This window comes from Pteropus vampyrus, unplaced genomic scaffold (assembly GCF_000151845.1).
Source record: "Pteropus vampyrus isolate Shadow unplaced genomic scaffold, Pvam_2.0 Scaffold4, whole genome shotgun sequence".
Classification (NCBI taxonomy): domain Eukaryota; kingdom Metazoa; phylum Chordata; class Mammalia; order Chiroptera; family Pteropodidae; genus Pteropus; species Pteropus vampyrus.
In genome coordinates this window covers 20,068,066-20,094,439 of record NW_011888785.1, presented here as the reverse complement: position 1 = coordinate 20,094,439, position 26,374 = coordinate 20,068,066, and the positions used below count along the sequence as shown (strand labels likewise).

General features: G+C 34.6%; 1 protein-coding gene across 1 annotated transcript in view; it reads right to left on the bottom strand.

Moving 5' to 3' along the window:
- The window catches only part of KIAA1324L (KIAA1324 like), a 235,517-nt gene that overhangs the window by 17,406 nt on the left and 191,737 nt on the right, over positions 1-26,374 (bottom strand). The window contains exons 10-19 of the mRNA XM_023533453.1: positions 24,072-24,252; positions 22,029-22,157; positions 18,190-18,280; positions 17,420-17,522; positions 14,323-14,460; positions 12,552-12,815; positions 11,683-11,856; positions 9,504-9,693; positions 8,010-8,106; positions 7,349-7,450 (exon numbers count right to left, since the gene is read on the bottom strand). Coding sequence (XP_023389221.1) covers positions 7,349-7,450; positions 8,010-8,106; positions 9,504-9,693; positions 11,683-11,856; positions 12,552-12,815; positions 14,323-14,460; positions 17,420-17,522; positions 18,190-18,280; positions 22,029-22,157; positions 24,072-24,252 — 1,469 coding nt within the window. The remainder of the gene's footprint in view (positions 1-7,348; positions 7,451-8,009; positions 8,107-9,503; positions 9,694-11,682; positions 11,857-12,551; positions 12,816-14,322; positions 14,461-17,419; positions 17,523-18,189; positions 18,281-22,028; positions 22,158-24,071; positions 24,253-26,374) is intronic.

Genomic DNA, 26,374 nt, shown 5'->3' with positions numbered 1-26,374 from the left:
AATTCACTGAAACTAGGAAAATGCTGTTCCTTTAATTTGTCTACTACACTTCCCTTAAGTCAAGCTGCATAAAAATAGGGCATCACCCTGAAAACCTCCTTCAGTCCTTAGCTGGTACTGAGTACAGGTGTTCGGAAACATTTAACAGCAAAAAGACAGATACGCAATAATACAGAGAAATCAAAAATCACCCCTTTTTACGTTTTAAGTTCAAATGCCAAAACTATAATTTTCGGTCTACTAGAAAGGTAAAATTTCATACTCTTACTTAACTAAATGTATTACGTTACCTTAGAATATGAACACTAAAAAAATTCTAAGTTCCTAAAAATTAACTGCATTTTTACACATCTATTTTTCAAAAGTGTCTATCTGCTGCAGACTAAGCAGACATGGGTGGGATGTAAATAAAAGCAAAGTTCTTTATAACATGCTTCAGAAACAAAGGCACAGTATTGTCAGAGCTAAGAACAATGGTAAACAGTGACTCTTTAGAAAAATGGCTTAATTCTTATCTGTCCTAATTTATCTGTTTGTAACAAGAGTAATAAATATATTCAGACTAAGAAGCAGAAATTTTTTTTTTAGGGTAAGTGAAATAGATGAAAACTATGCCATCTTAAAAATTATTCCTAACTTCCACCTTCCAGATCAGTAAAAGCAACTCAAAATTGCTCTTTTGAAAAAAAATTGGGTAACCAATTAGAAAAATTCTTCAAGAACACAATTATTATTTGCTTAACAAAGACACACAACTTCAAAAATAATTACACTCTCTGATCATTTAGCAATTCTTACCAATATGCTTCCCTGTTCAATCTCTCCTCCTCAAGTTATTTTCCATTTTGTCTTTCCAAAACAGACAAGTTGTAAAGGGGGAAACAGGGTTTATCTTGGGAAAATAAAAGAGTCTTCTAAAATTTGAGAAGAAATAACTCAACAAATTAAAAATGGAGGAAATTAATCAAAGTTGCAAAAGCTCTGGAGAGAAGACTTGGGTGATAATTCTAACTGGACTTTCAAATGACTGTGTTTTCCATAAGTGACTCAACGCCCCTCCTCACCATTTCATTTTTATAACTTCTTAAAAATGAAATGTCTGCTATGCTGCCCTCATAGCGTAGTTATAAAGGATAAAATGAGAGAACAATTTGGGAAAGTTTAAAGCACTACAAAATATAAAACACTATTAACAATGCATATCACTTTCTAAAGAATTGGTAGAGCTACAGGAATGGTGAAAAAAATCAAGACATTGATATAATTTATAAAGCTGCCATTAGGTGTCAAAATACTGTGATGATTCACTGTTTTTCCTTGGTAGACTTCATTTTTAAAAAGAAACTCTTAGGTCAAAAGCGGTTTAGTTTAGAATCAATTTTTTAATTCTTTTAGCCCAATGAGTCATTTAAAATGAGGAACATTTAAATTCAATGCTTTGATATAAACATAAGTTTCACAGTTTGAATCAGGCCTTCCCTGTGAAACATGGATGTATGAAGCAGTAATTTCAGTAGTGCTTATATAGAAAAAGAAAATAGAAAAAAGGATGCAAAAAATATATTTTCTCCTTCTAAGAGAGGAATAAAAGGCAAACAGTAAGATAAATAAACCCTTTATTGCCAAACGTGAAATAGTTTTCTATTTGATGACCTGTGTCACCACCATCTTCACCCTCTGCCCCCAGCTATTTAGAGGTGTCACTAATTGTGCTTCTTTTATAAATTTTGATCCATGCAATCTCCATAGAAATCAATGAGTAAATGCTTAAAGACACAGGACAAGGTCATGAATTACTGGGGCATTCAAGCCTAGAGTTCTATAGGATGATCAGATGTGCTGTGAATTCTAGGTAGAAAAACCACCAACGATTCAAAGGACAACTAAGTGGACCTTGATTTGGTTTTGCTGATAAATGTAGAAGAGACTTTCCAGTCTTTCCTATTTTGCTTGCGGGATTGCCTTACCAACCAGGGTGGCATTGGCAATGTGTTAGAATTCAGATGAACTTTTTTGGTTTTTTTTGAGAAAATTATGTCTTGAATTCTAAAAAGGAATAAATTTCCTGGGGGAATAACTGGACTGAGTTAATGTCCCCTTTTAAATGAATCATCTTACCTAAAGCAGGATCTACTTGGTTCATATTATGAATTTGTGGAGAATCTGATTTTCTTTGGAACTATTATGACCTAACATTCAACCTATTATTAATTGTTTGGATAGTTGATAAAGTAGAGTAAATCAGTTTGCCTAAGCTTTATTCAAAATCTAAAGTTAAAATAAATTCATGTACATTGTCAGTATGTTTCTGATCCTTCTGGAGTTAATCTCAGACTGTGGGCAAGTCCACAGTCTTGTGTGCCGAGAACAGTTCTCATCTGGTCTCAGGGCATTCATGTTGCTGAGCTTCCTTCGTGTGGGGCTTTTGTGGGTTTCTTGAGGTTCCCAGTCTTGGGGTCTGAAGATTGATATCCTCTGGCATAGGTAATGTTCTCTGATCTACTGCTAGTGACTCTCAACTTTGGCATCTCAGAAAAGTCAGCCTTTCTCTGCTGAGGATGCCTTGCCATTGGTAGAACCCCATCTTGTGTAGGGTCCATAAAATGCTGTTGCATCTTGTTCTGATTCTGTTTGCCATAAGGCTGAAGAGCATAAATCATTTTTGACTAAGTTTAAACATAAGATATTTTGACCCACAGCTCTTAGATCCAGGAATATAAAATTCTACCATTCTCCTGCAAAAACCTCCCTTTCTAAAGATTCTACCCCAGGTTAATAACCAAAAGTCAGGATCTAATCAAAGCCTAAACAAACTACATTAACTGACACTTTCTAGTCCTTTTTTATGTATAGACTCCGTATCTTCTTTAGGGAAATACCTAAAAAAAGCTTTAGCAACTTTATTTCAAAATTGATCCTAAAATTTTATGATTGCTTTCTGATATTTTTATATCGTATCCTAAGATTACTCAGTAGTGTTTGAATTATATAATTTTAATAATTCTGTATTAGAGTTTTTCCATTTCTTATCAGAACAGGTTTTAATTATTTTCACTTATGCTCATAATGCTTTTATATATGCTTCCTTACTTTTTAATGCTATAAAAATATATTTGGTTTTAATCTTTCCAGTTCCATTGCCTTTTAAACTTAACTTATATGGATTTAGATATCCATGATTTGTCCATAAGTAGTGCAGAGGAAACAGAAAACAAAAAAACTCATTTAACAAATAATTATTCTCTGGCTCTTAACAACTTAAAATGGATAGACTTTTGGCTTTAACAGTCATTCCCCCAAAGACCAAAGGAAACACTATACTAGCATCTAATAACTTTGAAAGAGGCTCTAAATCAGAGCCCATTGAATAAACCCCTAGCATATTCAACCTCTGAACACTATCAGGACAGAACTGTGAAATATCCCTTTGGTGAGAGACAATATTCACAGAGGCTATACTTACAATGAGATGAATTTGGATTTTGAAGGAAGTTTTGGCAAAATAATTTATGGCAAAATGATTTATAAACTATCCAAGCAGTTAAATAGGGTCATAAGTTTTGAGAGAGAGGATGATTTTCCTCTAACTCATAGCATTAATAAACAGGACAGGATTTGAGGAAAGACGAGTCATTTAAAAGAAGACAACAATAATATGCAGATCAGTTGAGTTATTCCTGGATACATGTGATATTTGCTTCTGCTTAGTGTGCTTCTTTGCAAATTTCTGCCTATAAGAAATTGGAGGGGAAAAATTAAAAGATGAAAGCATTATGGCATAAAAAGAGCAATAGACACAGTCAAGAAATCACTTCATCTACAACCTGGATCCTCGGTGTTTCCTACTGTGTATAGTAAATGAGTTTGACTTAAGGGTCTCTAATGTGCTGTGATATCTCTATTACCAGAGTTAAAATGGTTCTCTCTGTCTTTTCTAATAAGGCTTTTTTTATAACCTTTTCTCCAACAAATTTCTCATTTTTGAAAGAGCATGTTGAACAATGCTTAGGTCTAATTATTCCTAATGAAAGGAAAACTTTCAATTCCTCTGACCACCTGGGATCATGATTAGAGGTTTGGAAAGCCTTTCAGGCAGAGGCTGAAGGGGCATCTATTTAGGGATATTAGTGATCTATTATGTTGGCAATTTATTTTTCGCCAAGGTACAAACTGCACTAGATAATCTCAAAAGTCCACTCTAGCTCTCAGATTTCATCTGTCACAGAACTCATGCTAAGTTTTTATCTAAAATGCCTCACACCTTCCAGACATTGTTTGGAATTAGAAACCAGCTGCATTTGCCAGACTAGACAGACAGGCTGGAGTTTCCAATCGCAGATTAGTAGGAGGCCCAGACAATTTGCTTCTCTCTCTAAATTTCACATGAGATATATAGAGAACACATTTTTCCCCTTTTATCGTGCTCCATTCACTGTTTGTTAAGACATTCTCATTTTCCTAGGTCTGGGGGTCTTGTGACATTTTCCCAAGTTACTAAGACACAGAGCCCCAACCAACATTAGTACTGCCAAAGCTGCCTTTGCCTGCTTTGCTAAGATTCTTGGCCAAGAGAATTTCTGTAGCATCCCTTCTAAGATGCTGAAGGCTCCCTTCTAAGACTTCAAGTTTCAGGTATACAGTACATTGGCCGGATATTTATATAGTTTATGAATTGATCCCCTTGATTACTCGATCACCCATCTGGTTCTACACATAGCCATTACAATACCATTGACTATGTTCTCTACATTGTACTCTCATTGTACTCATGGCTATCTTGTAACTACTAATTTGTACTTCTTCATCCCTTTCTCTTTTTCTCACAGCTCCCCAATATTCCTCCCCTCTGGCAGTCACCAGACTGTCCTCTGTATCTGAGTCTGTTTTTGTTCAGATTGTTTCTTTTGTTCTTTAGATTTAAATATAAGTGAAGTCATATGGCATTTATCTTTATCTGTCTGACATACGTCACTCAGCATAATAACTTCTAGGTCCTTCTGAGACTTCTTGATCTGCATATGAGACTTCTCAAAGCAACTGACTGGTTAGTACCCTCTCTCTCTCTCTCCTGAAGAATTTAAATCTCCTCCCAAAGTGCAAATTAAGTCCTCTTCAAAAGTAGCCTAAGTATCTGGCTCTGTTAACATTACTTTTAGCAGGAAATCACAAATCTTTATTCAGCCCTACAGCTAAAATAATCCTATTTCAGGACAAGTCGCTCTTTCTCATATTCTGATCTCAGAGCGCCCCCTTGTGCACTAATAGAAAATTTACTCAAGATAGAACTAAAGGTCAGTACATTGAGGTTGTGGGGTTCAAGCAGTTCCCTAGAATAGTGGTCCTCAAACTTCAGTGTGCATCACAATTAAGTTTTATCAAAATATGGGTGAAGAAATCCACCCTGTAGACAATGAAATTTTAATTAGCTTTTCAGAAAACTAAAATGCAGAACAAAGTTTGAGAATCTGTCTCTGAAAAAAATAAGCCAAATCTCCAAAACATGGGTTAAAACCAGTGTTTCTCGAATTTTAACATGTATCAGAATTTCCTTGTGTTTTAAAAATATTTATGTGCTGAACACTCAGAAATTATTTTAGGAAGGTGTAGAAAATATTTTAAAAATAGGAGACCCCAAGATATTCTGCTGCTGGTGATCTTGAAAAACCCTTACAAAGACAGTTAAGTTCCCTAAGCAGAAAAAACTGCTAGTAGTCAAAGGTGACACTTAACTCTTCCTTTCCTCACAGGGAACAAATCAGTTTCTAGATGTCATCATTTAACATTGTGAGACTATTTTTTATTATTTCTTTAAAACATCAGAACCCACCTTGGGAAAATTAGAGTGATATATTTTCTAAAGGACAGACCCAGTCTTTTAGTAACATCATCTGCTTGGATCTAGAGGAGGCTTCAAAAGTCATCCAGGTAGACTCTTAGAGGCTAGACCCAGAGAGATTAGTTGTTAGGTCCAAAAAAAGACCTTGGAAGTGCTACAGTAAATAAAACAAGCATCTGAACTCAAAGCTCCATGGTGGGACATCACAGAATGATGAAAGACTGAACACACCTCATAAAGAAAGTGTGGTTTGTTGCTTTGACCTTAGCATGGATGCTGGCATAGGGATCTTCTACCACCGATGCCCCTGAGCACCAGGCTTCCCTTGTTTATTTCACTGATGCCTATTACCTTTTATTATGTATACCTGTCATCGCATTCTTCTCTCACCTTGAAAAGGTGAAAAGGAAAATTAATGTGTATGTCTTTGAGAACCAGTGAAACACAGTTGGTAAGAGATCTGTAAATGCTAGTGTGCTTTCTGCCCAGAAATAAGCCCCGAATACTTTTGCCACTGTAATTATTTTTAAGATGCCCAAGTAATTGAAACAATGCTTAGGTCACTGATTTCCAATCCTGATGTAACATAAGGAGGATAAATTAAAATCTCTCAAGGGCTATTGTGAAACTATCAAAAATAAAATTAAGTCGATCATTTTCTTTTAAAGAATATAAACTTTTGCTAGCTTGATGTAGAAAACTCTGCAAATCAAACTATGATCCAAAGGTACCTCAACCCTAAAAGGATTAGAAATAAATAATCTAATAATAAATAAATAATCTATTGAACAATGAATAACTGTGAAAATTAAACATCAGGAGACATTTAAATGTCATTCATGTCATGAAAACAGTATTTAGTTAAGTTGACAATTTTTCTGAGTCCATGAAATTGCTTATTTTCTCCTACATAAAGTTCCCACCCAAAGTGGACTGTATTCATCAGACCTAGAATGTGGACAACTGTTACTGCAATGACAATCAATTAGGATACTGTATTATGTATTCTATAGGTCAGATTCTACCTTGGTGATTTTGCCACCATTCATCAGAAAACTGAAGCATGGGAAATGGATCATACAAATTATCCACCCTGGCCCCATCTTCTTACACAGAAAGAGACTATGACTCAGAGGTTCTATCACTTAATCTAGATCACCCATGCAGTTGATTGTGGTTGAAGAACTATAACCCAGGAAAGCTCCTAATTCAATTCTCAAGACAATTAAGGCTAAATGTTACTTAAATAATTTTTCAAGTGACTTAGACACTCAGGCAAACAGGACAAGAATATATCATTGAGGAGACTGGGGAGTACTGCGATGGGGCAGGAATCTATTCCTCTAAATAGGCCCTCTGCACATCTCTATAACAAGAATCTACAGTTTCTTCTGTCTTCTTTCTGCTTTACATCCAGGGAGGATATGATTTAAAATATTAAGATTCTGGAGAGTTTTGCTTCCTCATAATAATAAATACAAATGTGGAATAATCATTTAGAAATAAAAATACCTGGGGACTGAAATCATTCCAGCTCCTAGTTTAGTAGGATTACATCTCATTTTCACAGCAGTTGACCGGCCATTAATACAAGATGTCGTAGCTGTAGAAGACCTATAAAGCAAATGTCATTTTACAAAACGGATATGACAAAAATTAAAAAGACAAAAATATCCTACATATAATTGCTCCTATGTTCTATAAACAAATGAAAAAGAAAAATGTATCAAAGTTCACTAATTTAGAATTTTTATACAAATTGAGCTCATTTACTTTTGCTGACTATGAAAAGTTAACTATTTTCTCAAGTAAAGTGGTAAGCTATCATCAAGGTGTCTAGTTAAAGCCTTTATCATTATAATCGAAATTATAATCAAAATTCTAAAGGGAAAAATTTCATATCTATTCAGGATGATGCTTTGATGTGTGAATTACAAATAATTACTTCCTAAATAATGAAGTAGAGTCTCTTTATTGTCTAATTTAAAAGATTATATATATGAGAGAAATTATACAAAGCTTTCAAAATATTCCATATTTCTACTTTTACTAGGTCTTTTATTTAAGAATAAATTATGGATTATCCATTAATTATAAGCTACTATGCTAGGCACCCTGAAATGACATCCATTTGATTAAAAAAACTGTCAAGAGAAACAGTATCTTCACTTACTTATAAAAGAAATGCACATCTGGAATTTGGCTTGGTGGAACAGGGAACATATCTTCTTTTATATTAATATTTTGCAATGTGGTTTCAACTGTCACTCCTAGATGACAATAGAAAAGAAACTATTAGGCAATATGGGAAATTTAAGTTTATTTAGCCTCTGTATATCTAAATAGAAAATAGTTTTACTTTGATGCTGTCATTTTACCAGAAATACTATACTAAATTAATACATTTATGATAAGAATAAGAAATTTTCCGAAGTCTCCAGCAAAAATAAATAAATAAAAGATTCTACTCCCGACACCCTGCCTTCAGAGATCCAGTTCTTAAGGGGAAACGGCAACATCCATAGGTCAGGGGTGGAAGTGGGAAGGCGAGGAATTAAAGAGGGGGAAGAAAAAGATTCTACTCCCTAGCTTTGTAATTTTGCTTAAGTCACTTTACTTCTCTGGGTCATATGTCTTGAATCTGTAAGATTCATGCAATAATTAGATGATCACTAAAGTCTTTTCTAGCTCTAACATTTCAACAATCTAGTATTATAATTCTCAGCCTCTGTAAGTTTTGTAGAATGAGCAGGGCTACTTTGCTAATACAGCTTTCATTCACATTATTATAAGCATATTTGACAAAACAAAAATTTTTGTGCCTTAATAATTTCCAGAAAATAAGTCCAAAATTTGCTTGATCTCAAAGTAAGCATTTTTCTCCCAGGCAAAATGATGGTGGACCAAAATGCAAGCAATAACAACAGCAACCTTTGCCTCTGACACAGAGCTAAGCACAAACTTGGCAACTGACCTTAGTGCTGAAAAATAAAGCTAAATTCCTCTGGCGTCTATAGCAATGGTTCTCAAATCTGGCTGCACATTAGAATCATCTAAGAAGCTTGTTAAACTGTTAGATTGTTTATGCCTTGTTAGATTCCTAATACCCGCCCCAGAAAATTTAATGAACTTGATCCCAAAGAATTACTAATTAGGGGTCTGAATCCTTCTTAAAACTTTCCTATGCTTTTGAAACTGCAGAGAGAGAAGGGCCGATGGGGAATAAAACTGAACACATTCACCTTTTCCACTTGTTACCAGTTTATTTTAAGTATGAGAAAAGACAATTAAAATGGGTGACAGATACTGAGTTAGGTTTATATTGCCTTTGTTTACTGTTCCTCTTTTGTTTATAGTTTTGGTGTTTTAAATTATTTTGCTTCTTAAACTCCTAGAGAATATGATGAAAGGCACAGACTCTCAGAAACAGTATCTCACGTATGAGTTAATACATAAATAATACATAAATTCAGAAGCTTCTAACACTCTGAGAATGATCAGTAGACCTCACTTGTAGGGGCTTTTCAACCATGATACACAGTGATGATTTAGAATTACCTGTGGGCTTTAATCATCTATGGTAAACACCAATGCAATGACAAGTTATCAGTTTTATAATGTTAGAAAAAAAATGCATGCATGCATATATGCACCAAATGAAGCTTACCTAAAAATGTGTCTGCCAGAATGATGGATTGTGATGATAAGGCTGCTCGGAAACCCTTACTTTCAGAAGGAATAATAGTTGACTGGCATACAAATGCTCCTACTACATTTGTGTAATCATCTGACCCTGCCACCATTTCCTTTACTGTAAAGTCTGTTATATTGTTGGTACAGAGAGCCATCTTCTTCCCCTAGGAAAATAAAGTCATAAAGAGATTAAATGTTGTGCTCTAAACTGAAACTCAGCTAGCTAGTGACTCCAGTAGGACAGTGGCTGTCTCCTCACCAAAAATCTGATTTATATGATCTGGTGTAGGGCCAAAGTACCAGTATTTTTTAAAAGCTCTTGAGGCAATTTCAATGTTCAACCAGAGTTGAGAGTCACTGAAGTTATAATGAATAAACTAATTCAAGGCTGCACTGCTCCTCCAACTACAAGCATCACTTGTGCTGGATGAAAGCCATCTAACTTAAAGAAATAAAAGTCATCTATGACATCTTTAATTCATAGGATAAAAATTCATACAAAGAGACCAGAAAACTGCTCAAGAAGGTTTTAATGCCAAAGAAAAGCTTTCTTTTCCTTCTCCTTCATAGGCCTATGTAGGTATTGTGAAGGCTAAAGAAGAAAGCACAAAAGCCAAATTGTAACAAAATCTTAGGACAACATCTAAATTCTAAATAGTTGATCACTACAAGTGTCTTTCTTCACCTACTCTTAGATTCCATGATGTATATCTGTTCAACTAAATGGTAAGTTGAAGGGAATACAGGGGTTTACTTTTTTAATCATTTGGAGGGTAGTTGGAAGGTTTTATAAAAATTGGAAGACTCTTTAAATATAGTATGTTTAAATATACTATAATCTCACTGCAAAGGACTATAGCTTCCTCTATAATTTCTATGAAGAAATGTATAAGGGAGAATACAAACATTATTTTATTGGTCTTAGATGTAGAGGGTACACAGATGAGCATAAAGAAAATAAAAAGATTTCTCTTCGTTAATGCAGCTAGCAATCCTAACCTATGGAATTTTCTCTCTCTATTAAGCCTTCTCACACAATACAGGTGTAGCATATTTTTACTAAGCTTAAATTAAATTGTTAAAGCCAAGGAGATATAATGAAAAAGAGAAGAGAAACTACTGAAGGAAGAAGAGGAAAACTACAGTAAAAGGAAAGGAAGAAGAATATAAAGGAAAGAAAGAAGAAGAAGATAGAAGAGAAAAAGAGAGAAGATGGAAGAAAAGACAGTGGTAATACAGGGATAAGATTGAAAAGAAGCATGATATGTAATGGAATTAATTTTATTCATTGCTTGACACAGTATTTAACATAACAAGTATTCAACATTAATTTATTTATTTATTGAGTGAACAATCAAGTGAGTGTGTTGGATCATCCCATCTAAAATCATGACAGGATAATTATCATACATGTAAATTTTATAGATCTTTTTGTTTGAAAACTCTGTGGTCATCAGATCTTTTTTATTTCCTTTGTACAAACTTTGGCACAGTATCTCAAAATGAAGATCATTTGAGATATAGGATTTAATATGGAAAGAAACATTAAGGAAAGACCTTATTATATTTTCACCTTTGCTAATGGTGAATGCATATACATATGACCCAAACCCAACCTTATATGCCTATAAAAATATTGGATATCTAGTCCTGTCACTCTCCTAATTACCAGTATCAACTGAGGTTCTGCTTCTTCCCACAGAAAATAAAATCCCATTATTTACTAGCAGAGGGTACCTCATCAACTGACACTTGCCTCCTGCTTACCTCCTTTTTATTTTTGGACAAACTTCCTCTTGGAAGTTTTGTCTTCTTAAAACACAAAATTGACAATATAAACAACAATAAAACTTCCTCAAACCATAACTGCCTGCCTCAAAAATAGGTGGGATTGACAAGCCTGACCTACTTTTACAAAACTCAAAGATGACTGGATGAGTGCTTTGGACTGAGAACCAGACAAAGTTGCCCCTGATGGAGAAATCTGCCAACCAACGTGCCAGGAGGCAACAGAGGATTTAAACAACAAAGCTCAGTTTCTGACATTTGTTTGTTAGTTTCCATAGAGATTTTACTGAGCCATCAACTCAGAAAATACCAACTCAATCAAAGCTGAAATATAGCTTCAACTCACCTTGACAGCCAGAACTCACCTCATGCCCACATAAACTAATATTGAAGAAATGGAAATATTTTGTTCCTTTGGAGGTAAAGCTGGGGCCATTCATTAAGGAGCCCACGCTGCTGAGGTTGCTGAAGTCATAGTGCAAACTCTGATTTTCTTTCTCATGGTAAAAAAAGCAGTCACTATAGCAAACCGAGTGGTCCTTTGATTAAAGATTAAGAAATATAAAATAATAATGATAATATAGCAGGAAAGAAAAAGAGAGTATTAGCTGCCACATAAAATGTATTTCAAAAAAAGTTCTAGTTTTAAAATCTATTTCAGTAATTTTGTCTGAGTTATAATATATATTATTACCATACTAATACAGAGAAATTTTGAATGCTAAATAGACTGTCTTTAGCAAAGGTTAGAAGGTTCAAAATTTTTTAAAGAATAGTTATTCCAAGGTTAGTTTCTTGTAGAAAAATATTTTTAATAAATAGCTAAAAGTCCCTGTTATGTCAGTTTAAATAGACAATAAAACTACTTTCCTCTTCCCCCATAATGTAGCATCAACCTTTGCTCTTAAAGTGTTATAAGACATACTTGCTGCTCTCCATATACTCCTATTGCCAACCTATACAGGTCGTTTACTTGCCTTAACAGAATATACAAGAAATCGATTTTAATATTTTTGAAAGCATCTGTATTTACTTTTATTAAATAGCACTTACATGGCATATATTAAGTGCTCAATAAATTTAAAAGGAGAGAAAACAAGAAAGGGTATGAAAAGTCATTTATAAATATAACTAGCAACCTTTGTAGCTCCTGGAGAAACACTAAAGACAACTTTTGAATTTCTCTATTAAAAATGTGCTTTCCTGGGGATAACTGAAATACAGACTCATTTACCTGAGTGCTTCTACTCCCAGGCCCACATGGAATACAAGCTTCCTTGCCATAGACCTGATGTATGGACAAGTAGGTGTCAGGTGGACACTCCTTGCACTGGTTGGTTTCTTTCTCAATGTAGTGGCCTGGGGGGCAGGGGACACACGATGAGCCCAACTGTTCAGAACCGAGGGCACAGGCACGGCACGAGGACGCCACCCCATCAACTGCATTAGTGGCAGTGATAGAATAAATCTTCACCATGTCATTGATGAACCGTCTATTCTAAAAAGAGAGCAGAAAGTAATGACTTCTGTTTTGGGGCTTAATTGTACAACCAGATTATTTTATGTTGATATCACCAAAATAAGCATAGTGTTCCAGCCTTAGAATTTACAATTGACAATGGATTAATATTATTCATTTTTGGTTCCTTTTCTTTAAAAATCTTAAATCTTAACACTAAAAGCTAATTTCCACAGTAATGGGATTCCAGGAGATTTGCCACAATCACCATGAGATATGTCATAATTGGTACAAACTCAGTCATATTGATAATCCTAATATCTGGAAGAACTGGTAGGATTTAACAGAGAAGCAATTTTATTTTCCATCATTGTTTATTCAGATATAAGCCCAAATCTAATGCTACAGTAGCATGTTGACAGGGAGGTAAGGTGGTGAGCCTTGGACTAGCTTTGGAAGACAAAGGCTCTGGTCTTCACCCTAACACTAACTGTGTAAATCAGCATGATCGTATCGCTTCTTTGGGCCCCCGTTTCCCTCTCTAGTACTTTCTCTAACCTCTAATCAGCATTCTCTGGTTTATACTGAAAAGATGTAGAATGGAGAGTAAGAACCTGGATTTTCCTACACTTTTCCTTCTTGAGACAATGGGTCAATTAAGGTCTAGTTTTCATCAAGCAAAGGGTGTCACTCTATCAGTACGGAGAAGCATTACCCTAGGACTGCTTAATGCTCTTTGGGGCAAAGACAAAAGGAAGGCAAGGAAGCATTCCATGCATGTTCGTGCCCCACATGATGGTAATCTGAACACTCGTAGATAACTGGAATCAAATAAAATCTGGGGATCGGGTCCCCCAGTGAAAGCCTAAAAAGAGAAAATGCTATGCATTTGCTACTATAGTTTTAAGGCAGCTTCTGAACAGGTGGTTTACCTTGTTCTCACTTTGGGAAGGTCACATCTATGGAGATCCACAAATAACAGTCCTGCTACTATTGAAATATACAATGGAATTTACTTAGCGGAGTATTAAGATCTATTCTAGCAGGAAAAGTAAAAGAAAGTAAATAATTTTTGTGTGTTAACCCAATTATGTGTCCATACACACTCTCCAGGCTATAAGAGGAGACATTAATTACTACAATGAAATGACAAACCAATACCAGTTAACGCCTCCTGGACAAAATGCCAGATCACTGGATAAAGAAGAAGAAAGTCACCAGCCTTGTCAAAGTCTCAGAAAGCTTTAAAAGTAAGTTTTTCAATAACTATAAAATTAGATTTTCTTTCTCTTAAGCTTTCAGCAACTATACTTGTTCACAGTGTAGAACAATTCAAAGATACGTTGTGTTATTCTGTTTCATATATTCTTGCTCTCAAAAAGCAAACCAAAAAATACCATTTTTATACCAATTGACTTCATAATCAAATGTTGGATTCCACATCAATAAAAAGCTGTCTTTCCTCCAGAAAATTTGAGTGATCACTTTACATGAATCTTCTCTGGGGCGTCATCTTAGCGTTTAAAAAGAAGTGCTCGGAACTTACATCTTGACCCTCATTAGTTCTCTGGAATGCCCAGGTAAATGTAAATGTTGCATTCTTGAAGATGATGTGGGTGTAAGCTTGTTTTTCTTTGGTTCCACCCCATGATTCCACCACATTTGTACTTTTTCTATTAATATCCTAAAATACAGTAGAAAAATATATACAAAAAAGCACAAACTTAGTATTAATATACATGGGTATACATTACAAATACATATTTGTATTTACTAACCCTAAAGGTTATTAGCAATGCATGTATCCTAGAACTCCCAAAACCTCCCTTCAAGTCTACAAAAGCACTCACTAGCTTAGTAATTACAATATATCAACCACATTGTTAATATAACCTGAAAGAAAGAGGTCTCAAATCAGCCTATTTAAGGGTGGGGTGTGTGTGTGTGTGTGTGTGTGTGTGTGTGTGTGTGTGTGTGTGTGTGTGTGTGTGCGCGTGCGTGCGTGTAGCTTAGGAAATACACTTAGAAGAGGAAACATAATTCTTCAAACTTCTCACGGTAAACTTTTAGGATCCTCATAAAATGGAAAGGCTTTCTATTTTTATTTTTTGCCTTGAGAGATTCTGATAGGCAGCTCATGCACAGTAATTCTAAGTTTTCCTGATTTATACTTGCAACTTCCAGGCTTACCCAAGTGCAGATTAATCAGAATGTTATTTTATGTTCATGAACTATTCTTTTGCTTATACTTGAATTCCAAAAGGATTAATTTGTATAATATTTTATTTCTAATTTCCCTAGCTAAACTCAATATTTAGAATATCATACAAATGTGTGATGTTCTAACCAATATGCTATCATTCCATGGTTATAAAGCAAATATAATAAATCAAACAAATAATGTAATATACATCTAACTTATTTGAAATAAAAAACAAGGCTAACCCTGAATTTTCTTATTAGTCTTCCCTGGAGAAACCCTAATAAGTGACTTAGGAAGAAGCCCTTTAGATGGGCTTCTTTTAGTTATCTGGGATGTTGACAACATGGTGGCATGAGCTCAGAACATGTCTCTTTCTTTCTATGATATAAACATAGGAGTCAGATATGTTATAAAGTAATCAAATGTGTTATAAAGAGATGTGTCTTGAGTTCACCAATAGATAGGAATAACAGAACGCATTTGTCATACATTACGGAATTCTCCACATTGCCAAACAATCAAATCATCATACATGCCACTTCCTAAGAGGAGCTGATAATATACAGATAATGCTTTGTTAAACATCATCTTTCTAGATCTTTATTCCAATAATAAATGGAATTTATTGCATTACTGAGATAACACTACACAATTTCGAAAGCATTTCTATATGCTATTTAATTGACATCTCAAAAAATCCTGTGAGAAGACCAAATCACACAAAACGGAAGATAACTAATAAATTCTGCTATGAGGTAAAAACTCTAAGACTGATTTACCAAAATAAGTAATTGTAATCCCTGCCCTCAGGAGTGCTTGGTCAAGTGAGGAGACAAAACATGAATGCATTCACATAATTAAAATAGGTTTTTCTCAAAGGGTTTTAGGAACACACTGGTGAGAGACTTAATTTTGCTTAAAAGAATAAAAGAAAGCTTCCCAAAAGAGGTGAAGTTTGAGCTGCCCTTGAAGTATGAATGGGAGTTCACCAGACAAAAGAACAAAATGAATAGTGTCATTCTAATCTAGAGTGGCAATGCATAAGAAATAAAAAAGTACAGAGTCCTTCACTAGCAAATTCAGGGTTTTAAAGAGGAGCATGTACTAACAGTAGGTTTGGTAACAGAGGCTAGGCAAAAAGTACAAAAAGCCATATACATGCCATGCTAAGGACTTTTAAGTGTATTCATAGGCTATTGGTTCTCAAACTTTAGAGTGTATCAGAACCACTCTCAGAGCTTGCTAAAATACAGATTTCTGGGCCCAGCCACCAGAGTTTCTCATTGAGACTAGGACAGGGCTCATAAATTTGCATTTCTAACAAGTTCCAGGTGATGCTGATCCAGGGACCAAACTTTAAGAATGACTGCCATAGGCAATAAAAAAGTCACCAGGGGTAAGGGGACAGGTTTGATGTGGATGCCTCTACTATTATTTTTATGTTTATAAAGATATTTTGACAGCAGCATAGATAAGAAAATGGAATTAAGAAGACGGGATAGGAGACTACTGTTGAGAGATAATAGGAATCTGAATTTCAGCAACGGCACTGAGTATAAAGAGGAACAAACAGACTAGAGAAAAAAGGACGCAGGGCTGGGAGCATTAAAGACTTACTGGTTATCTGTGGTATAATAGACAGATGTGTTAAAGATTATTCATGATCTTTTATCATCATAAAATAACTTTTTTCAGAACAAAATATGATTTCAGAACAAACTATGGTTCAGTGATCATGAATAAATATTTAAATCTCCATATACCTCATTTATCATAAAGGAAATGTTAATGGACTGTTAACTAGATACTAAAGGATTGTTGAGGAAATAAGCAAAAACAAATCATGTCTGTGAAGTTACTACTGAATTATAACGCTAAAATCTTAACTAACGACTTCTAATACCCACATGCGATCTTAGTCAATTCTGTGTTGCTACATTTCTCATGCTAAGAGTTGAGATCTATGACATCTAGAAAAACATTGGCAAAATTATGATATGTACATAGGAGAGTCCTTTGTCAACACTGATTAAATATAAAAAGAAGAGCTTTTTTCTTCCAAGTGTCTACACCAACATTATTTTCTTCCCTCACTTATTAATACATGTTTTTCCTTCTTGATGGTTTGAATTACTAAATAGTTAGTAGGGAGGGATTTTCATTCTGCTGGTGGCATATTTTTATAAAAGAATTTTCTGCCAGATTAACATTCCCTGACTTCTGTCAGCCTCCCAGGCCCCTTCACTCAGTCCTCCCCACAGGAACGAACGCTTTCATTTCAATTCTTAGAGACTTCTTTCGACATTTTTTAATGTTTTTGGAAAGCCCTAAGAATGGGAGGAAAAATTATATTCTTATCCAACTTGCATAAATAAATTTACACTTGAAAGAGAATGCTAAACTTAGAAATCTGCCTTTGAAAGCCATTTTTTCCACTTACCACCATAAAGTACAGAACACAATCGGCTGAACAGAGGGTCTCAAAAACAAATGTTATTCTTCCCAGTTCAGAACCCATGGCTCCAGTCATAGATGTTGGTGGTCTATTTGGCAGATTAAAATTATAATATTTACAAAATGTTCTAAAAACAATTTGGAACAAAATTCTCATTTTTTTCATTAATCTGAAAGCCCTGCTCATCTCTTCCTCTAATATACTTCTTTCCTCAATCCAACTCCTTCCTCACTCAACCTCTGCATGGTCACACCCTTTGTTCTAACGTGGAGTCTATAAAACCACGTTAACATGCTTGAATCTCCTGGTATAACTACTACCATCTACCCTAAAGTGAGAAACATACATCTGCTGGGAAATTTCAACATGGGAATCTAAAGCAAAATGGAACTTAAAAACTGTAACACACTACTTTACAGATAGAACTGAGAAAAGAATAAATACATAAACCACAAGATACTACTGCAAATAACTTGGATTAAGACCACTTCGTTAAGCATTCAAGAATCATGATTATTGTAACATTTGGATAGAATATTGTTTAAAACATTCAGCTTTATCTAAGTAATATATCATTAATAGCTATAGTTTCTCAATCACTGATTCTATAGATATTCTTAAATATTTTACAGTATCCTACAACAGCTTGTTATTTGCTAATAAGTATATTATCTCATTACATTACTTCATCTATTTCTAAAGGGAAACAGGCATGAGAATTCTTACAGAAGGGAATCGGAATTGGTTTTTCTTACTTAAATCCTGGGATATGCAAGTTTAAGATCAGGTAATCATTATCAGAGCCTCCAGCCCCACTCTGGATATGATCTCCAGCCACTTCCCAACCTGGAAATGATCAAGGTTATCTTTATTAGTAAAAATTCTATCAATGATTTCTAACAATCTTTTAAAATAAGGTAAAAACAAAACCATTAATGTTTATGTTCAAAGTTAGAAATACTCCAAAACAATTCCCTATTTTTAAATTGCAATTGCAAATTGAACATAGAGACAGACTCCTGGATACCAATAAAGATGTTCCATATGATTCCCCAGGAAGAATCAAATAATGCGTATTTTTACACAAAAGTTATTTAATGGGAAAACAAACAACAGTTTTCTCAATGAGGCATGATTATCTTTTTCCAAACTAAAGCATATGGTCTTTATACATTCTAATACAATGAGATGGAAAATGCATAATCTCCAGGTAACCAGTGGGAAATAAACTTCAAATTACTTAATGAAGAAGATTTAGGGTCTGGAGTCCTTTCTCATAGTTTGATATATTGTTGTTCCCTACTTTAACCCCTGTTCTGCATTCATTCACTTATTCATCCCCTCAGTTGGCATTCATTGAGTGCTAAGAATCTGATATGTACTAGGGATAGAAAGACAACATTGGTCCAACCTCACTGAGGAATAAGTAGAATATGAGAGAGAGAGACACACACACACACCAACAATTGTCAAAAATATAGGGTGATATGGATGAACATAGAAGGTGATGGGAGGTCCATCTTCTGCACAGAAACAGTCAACTTACCATAGGCTGAAATGGCCACAATATAACAAGGAAAGGAAAAGCATCCCCCATACACCATCAAGTAAGGTTATTATTTAAAGGCAATGACTTACCATTGACACTTCTGTCTCTAAAAGAAAATGTCAACATCTGCTACTTAAGTAAGTATGAGGGAGAAATTGAGGAATGGATTAATATCAGTGCTAGATTAATGATATGGCAATTTTTGAAATGTTATAATCAGCAGTTTATAAAAAGGTAGTATGTTGAATATACATATATCAAGCTAGACCTAAAAATATTACGCACTAATCTATTTGCTGATGAAAGAAATGCCAATTGTTCTGCTGTCTAAGGGTTCATGCAGTTAAACAGAGAGACAAGTAGGAATCTACACCTAACGTTAAGAGTTGAACAGCCATAAAACAGTCTGATCCAGTGGGATACCAGGCCCTTAACTTCAGTTTAAGTAATATGAAAGGCTTTAGAGAGGTTTCAGGAGACTGCAAACTTGTGATGGGGTTAGAGGAAGAGAGATATTCCCACATGGAGGACATCTATACCAAGAAAGGGAGGACTTCAGAATGTTTCTCTAAGATCTCTTCCTAGTGTCCAGAAATGTCATGAGAAAGGACAGAATAGCAGAGAAGGCCAAAGAAAGTAGTAAATGAGTGGTAAGGAGCTAAGTTTGGAGGGAACTAATATTCTTGCAAGAGGAAACAAACATTTCTCATGTTTTGGATATTGCCTGTTGTTAAAGGTTATATTGTGCCCATTCTACTCATCCCACAAAAAAAAGATATGCTGAAGCCCTAACCCCTGGAACCTATGAACAGACTTTATTATTTGGAAATAGAGTTTTTGCAGATATAACCAAGTTAAGATGAGGTCTTTCGGGTGAGCCTTAGTCCAATATGACTAGTGTCCTTATGAGATAGAAATTTAGACATAGACACACAGGGAGAACACTTTGTAAAGACACAGAGACACATAGACACAAGGAGAAGCTGGCCATTTGAAGATGAAGGCAGAGACTGGAGTTATGCTTCCATCAGCCAGGAACACCTAGAGCTACCAGAAGCTAGAAGCAAGGAAGGCTCCTCCCCAGAGGCTTTGAAAGGATCACGGCCCTGCCAACACCTTGATTTCAAACTTTGTGTATAATTCTTTCTCTAAATCACATCATTTCCTTGGTATAAATCCACAGAAGTAGAATTATTGGACTGGAGAATGGGAACATCCAAAATTCTTGAAATATTGCCAAACCGTTTTCCTTATGGCTGTCATTTTTAATGACCACATAACATTTCATCCAATTAGAATGGCATAACTTTTGTAAACATTTCCTATTGTTGGATATTTAGATTATTTCAATTTTGTTATTATGATAATGCTCAAGAACAGCTTCATAAATAGACTGTAACTTGTGTTCAACTTTGATTTCCTTTTAGGCAAAATTCCAGTACATGAAGATCAACTTCTACATACCTGTTCTGCAATGTGCAAAACTCAGACTGAGAATACAGTATCTTAAAGTATTCCAAATCACACAGTCAAAGTAGTAAAAGTACATCCACTGTAACTCCATGACTCATGACTACCTAATGAGACAGGCTCCCCTGGGCCTCTCACTTTGACCCCCATTCCTTTGAGTGCTGCTCCTCTCAAGGTTGGTTACTAAACCTCCCAGTCACAAAAATATACATCACCTTTTAATTACCTTTTATCTTTGTATTTTTCACATGACTGTTTGCTATTTTAATATCGCATACTAATATTACCAATATGTATACCTTTCAAATGAATAATTGAACATTTTGAAAATTAGCAAAATTTAAATTATAGCTTCTAAGTGAATGAGTAAGCAAGTAAGTAAATCAAGTATTATCATGAAACTTAGACTAAAAGTAAATTCTCTAAAAGATCCAACGAGAGTTTCAGGTGATCTTTAGTAGTAAATGAATATACACACACACAGTATTGATGCTTTCACAGTCATTCAATACTCTGGCCTTCCAGAGTATCTTATTTTTCCAATGCCTTAACTTCATCAATCATGGAATCTTTTTAGAACCTAAACCTTCATGGTCAAATAATAACTATTACCTTTTTTTTTTTATCTTTTCTCTTAGGATAAATTCCTCCAGGTGGGATTATTGGTCAATAAAGAAGGATATTTCATAATGTTCAATATATATTAAGGCTTTTTTTCATGCATCTGTTTAACTAACATTATTCAAGAACCAATTATTTGTCAATTCCTGCACTCATGTATAAACTCACTACATCCTAAGCCTGTTTACTTTGGATAGGTACTGATTTAAAAACAGATACAACTTAAAAGCATTTTTTACAGTAATACTGAAAAAACTGAGTTGATAAAAAATGCTAATGAGTTTACAGAAGTAAAGGATGCACTTTGGTGTAAAACTCTAGTATTTATAACAGCTACTCCTAGTATCAAGTTAAAAAATACATACATAAATACTGTCATTCAATCAACCAACAAATATTGCAGAATAACTAAGAGCTAGGTTCTCGAAGACCTTAAAACATGAGAACAAATAAAATTCTGAAAATATCCTATAGAACTCTGCCACATTTTCAAGTTTTCAGTAAGTGGGGTTCATCGACATTTTGTAATCATAGAGTCATAGACTTCAGAGGTAAAGAACATCAGATATGATTTAACCCATCACCAAGACTCAGTGCTGAGCCAGACTAAAAACCAATCCAGACAGAAATGCTGTCATACTTCTCTTCAAAATGGAAAACGACAAGGATTTCATTATCTCTGTTGGTACTTTATTCTGGTATTTATAATCATATGTGATGACTTTCACTATCTACTTAAACACTAACTCCAAAAAATGCAAAATAGTTTATGTTCTTATGGGAAAGTCATCTGGCAGTGACACTACATTTACTATTTTTATGTCAGGGCTTGACAACAGGAACTAGTCAAATAAGATTGAGGTTACTAGTACCCACTTTTAGTGTCTTTTTAGAAAGCTGAGTTGGAGAGTCACTGCTGCCAAAATACATCAAGTAGGCCAATTCTGAACTCACCATTCATTCCATCACACTTTGAATTCCCGACATTGAAGCAGGAAGTTTTCATGTTGCCAGGAAGGACATTCCACCATTTATATTCAAACCCAAGTGCAGGCTCTGTTCCTGCTGGGCACGGCCTACATTCTAGAGGAGGCAAGTGGGGCAAACAATTATAATTAAACTGCATCTGGACAACTTCTTCTTACTCTGTTCCAAGCACTATAAAACTATAATTAGCAGAGAGGGAAGTGGGAAGGAGAGATATTGAGACACCAATTCCCTTAAGAATTAATAACTTTTTCAAAAGCAATCTGGAAAGAAAAATAATTCTGGATATATTATACACATATATACTTTTTTTTCAGTTTTCGTAAGAGTTTATTTAACCCAAACTGACGACATGCCAGGGAGCAAGATCTCAGAGAGATCTCCAGAGAATAACAGTTCTGCAGTTTCTTTCATGCATTTGAAATTAAGGTGGGAACGTAAGGAAGATTACGTGAAGATGGGAAGGAACAACAGAAGCATTACATTACAGGAGAGTTAACAAGATTGTGTGCTCTCTTCAGGGTTAATACCCTCTTCAAGAGGGATTACTTCTGATGTTTCAAAGGTGTGTTAACCTAAACGCACAAGAACAAGGTTGGCTTAAACCTTTCACTGAAAAAGTTATAGGCTGGGGTCTATGACTACTCACTATAACCTGCCCAGGTAGGAATTTATGACCAGATCCCTCTGTAAAGAACCTCCTTTTTTTTCAGCCATAGTTCTCCCTTTTGGTCATATACTTATATATGCTTGACTAACATGAACAAGGAAACAAATAAATACAAAATCTTTTAAAATAATTTTTCCCTTCATTTCTGGGAGTTACTGCTAATACTGAATTATCCTCCACAAGAAGAGTAATTCTGAAACTAGTTCTCTTAACATGTAATCTTAGAATCAGTTCCCTCTACCTCATGAATAAGGAAAGATTCCACTCTTCTTATTGGTTATTAAACTGAACAGAATATTGTACCATTTAATTATAAACTGATTATTTGAAATTCAAAATATTAGCTATGTTGAAAAATGATACTGGGAGTTGAAGGATTTGGGAAAAGTTAGGTTTATAAATAAACTTGATTTAAATTAGCATCTGCTATACTGAAATGGAAGGGTCTTTTATAACCATTTTTTAATTTACCCAAGATACTTTGCATTATCACTCAGTAAGAGCAGGGGTAGGGAGAGAAAATGTTCATGGAGCAAACATTTCCTGGTATAAAGTATTACAGGAGACATTTTTATATAACCTACTCAGTGATGATGAGCTAGCTATTATTACCCACAATTTTACAGATGAGAAAATTGAAGTTTGAAAGGTTTGGGTAACTTAGATAAACCGCACTATTGGTAACCTGCCATTTGGCTCTTGAATCATTTTTATGTTATCTCTCAAAGGCTCTGGATATTAAGTATATGGCATGGCTATATTTAAGTGAAATACTTTCAACTAAAATGCATTTAATCTTTGTCTACCCCAATTAAAACAAATTCTGTAATCACTTTCTACAATATTTGGTAAGTAGTAAAATTTTCCCAACTGTACATTTTGAAGCAACTTACTTAGGGACTATTTTAATTGCCATATGATCAAAATGAGCAATTTTTACTATTATTGTAGCACAAAAAGGTGATTTATTATTCTAAAGCTGAATTAGAAGATGTTATGTTTTATGCTTACATCAATATATGTGCACATATGCACTGGAAAAGGAGTATGTACCCTTAATTTCTTAATATGGTGGAATTTTCTTATCATTTTCCAAAGGCAGAGGTATCACATTAAGAGTAAGTTACACAAAATGCCATTAAAAAGTTATCTTTACGATGTCATATAAGCTACTGCAGTCTCATAATTCCATTATCATATCTCTCAACTCTATCAGCCTCTATGAAATAAGTATGCATTTTAAAGAATTATTTCATAAAAAACAACTTAGAACAAGGCCACAGTAGTCCAACAAGATTTTTATTCTAAAGGTTCAATTACTGGACCAACTGACATCCTACCCTTTGTTCCATCTGAAAACGTTCCAGGAGGACAGGGATGGCAAGAAGATGATCCATTGTTATAAAATCCAGGATTGCAAGGTGGACAATCCTTCTTCTCTCCAGAAGAGGGCAACCTAATAGCATCTGTGAGATCCTCCCAGCAAATTTTTGGCTCTATCCATTTGTACATTATCTGTGTCTGAAAAAAAAAAAAAGCTTGCCAGTCATATAAGATCCTTTATTTGCTTTCAACTTACAATAACAAAAATGTTAAACTGACAGCTTAGGAGAAGTCCAAATAGTGACAGAATAGAAGAGCAAACTGAAGAGAATCTAAAACATTAGTAACAAAATGAAATAAAAAGGAAGAAACTTTGGTGTGAAAATGACCATTACTTCCAAATATTTTTACCCTAAACTACAAGTGGCCTTACCACATACATAAACATAGCATGTTCCTTGTCATGAAATTCCTCTTTAAAATATGAATAACATGATTACAGCCCTTAGTCTTTGATCCACTCATTCTTCCATAAAAAAAAAAAAAGTTTCTATGCAGAGACTATCTTTTTCATTTTGAGACCTCCCCTACTCTCTTCCTTTCACTCAGCCACAGTACTTATCACTAGGCTTTTCACATGGTGATCACAAAAGAAAACAATTATTTTTAAAGAAGAATATATCTAGCTTCACATTTTAGTCTTGTTATTTCATAAATATTGGTAGTTGCTCTCTGAGTCTTTTCCAACAACTTGATATTAGACTATAAGAGCTGTAGCTAAAATATTTTCTCCTGAAGCTTTTAGGCCTTGTTGTATGTACTCTAAAAATCAGGATTAAGATAGCCTCTGCCTTCAAGGAGGAAAGTTTTTTAAACCTTACCCTTTCATTCTCTCTCACACATGCATACACTCCCACACAAAACAAAATATAACAAAATAGCTGTAACTCGGCCAAACCCAGAAAGCTGTGATTATAAAATTATTCTCTTTTGAAGCCAAAACATTAAGTGAGTTAGCCATTTAAAAAGAAATTAATATGCTCAGTGGAGAGGGAAGGTATTCTAAACATATAGAGAAAAATAAATTCTTTCATAACGAAATACAGCTTTTAAAAAGAAATTAAAATCTTCCTTCATTAGACATACAATTTACTGAAAGTAATCATTCACCTTTAAAACAGCTTCAGCAATAATAAGTCTAATACTCAAGCTAGAGAACCAGAATTTAAAGAAATTTTCTATTGCTATTTCCAGTTAATAGAAAGTCATATACAGTAAGTTCTTTAAGCCATTCAATTTTATTCTCAAGTATTCTCTTATGGAAGAGTAAACTGCCTTATGTGAAGAAAGATGCTTAAGAAAATGGTTTAAAAGTTAGATAGCTCAATAGAATTACAAATAACATTTTTTCCTTTTTACAACTCCATATTCATTTTATAGCCTATGTCATGAAACAGTTTAATCAAGCACTTCATCCATCTGCCTCTCTCTTACCATCTATAAAATGATGTCCATTCTTGCTGGAGTTTCCTAAATGAAAAAGTAAATTAAATCCTAAATCCTTTAAGGGTTCTCAACTACCCTGAGAAAGGCAATATAAAATTGAGAGAATCTAAGCAATAAAACATCATTATATGTTGGGGGATCATCTTTTTTAAATTATGGCTTAACAAGTATAAAAAATAAGTTTCCAAAACTCATTAGTTCACAAATTTGCTGATTTATTTTGACATCAATTAAAAAGTATTGAGTTATGTGTGAGTTACTCCAGTGTTGGGAATAGTTGGTTCCCACATAGAAATGGGTGTAGTTCTGAGGCTGTGCACTGAGGACTAATCCTGGGAGCACACTATGTCATCTTCCCTGACACTTTGCGAGCTCGATAATATTATCCTCAATTTTATAAATGAGGAAGCTCCAGCTAAGAGTTATTAATAACTTACCCAAAAGTCATATACAGCTAGTAAATGGTAAACTAACATGAGTCAAGAAAAATCAGTTTTGGTAAGGGTAAAAACAATATGCAAAGATATTTTGACAGGTAAGCTAACCACCTGATTTTCAATCCAAGCACAGTAAATATTTAAAAATTAGAGACAGACTTTCAGTCAAGATGGTGAAGTAGATAAATGCTCTGCTTGCCTCCTTTCACAACCACATTAAAATTACAACTAAACTACAGAATAGCCATCATTGGGAGTCACTTGAAGTCTAGCTGAACAGAAGTCTTACAACTGGGGTCACACAGAAGAGAACAAATTGAGAATGGTAGGAGGGGCAGAGACATAAAACGGGCTGGTCCCACACTCGCATGTGTTGG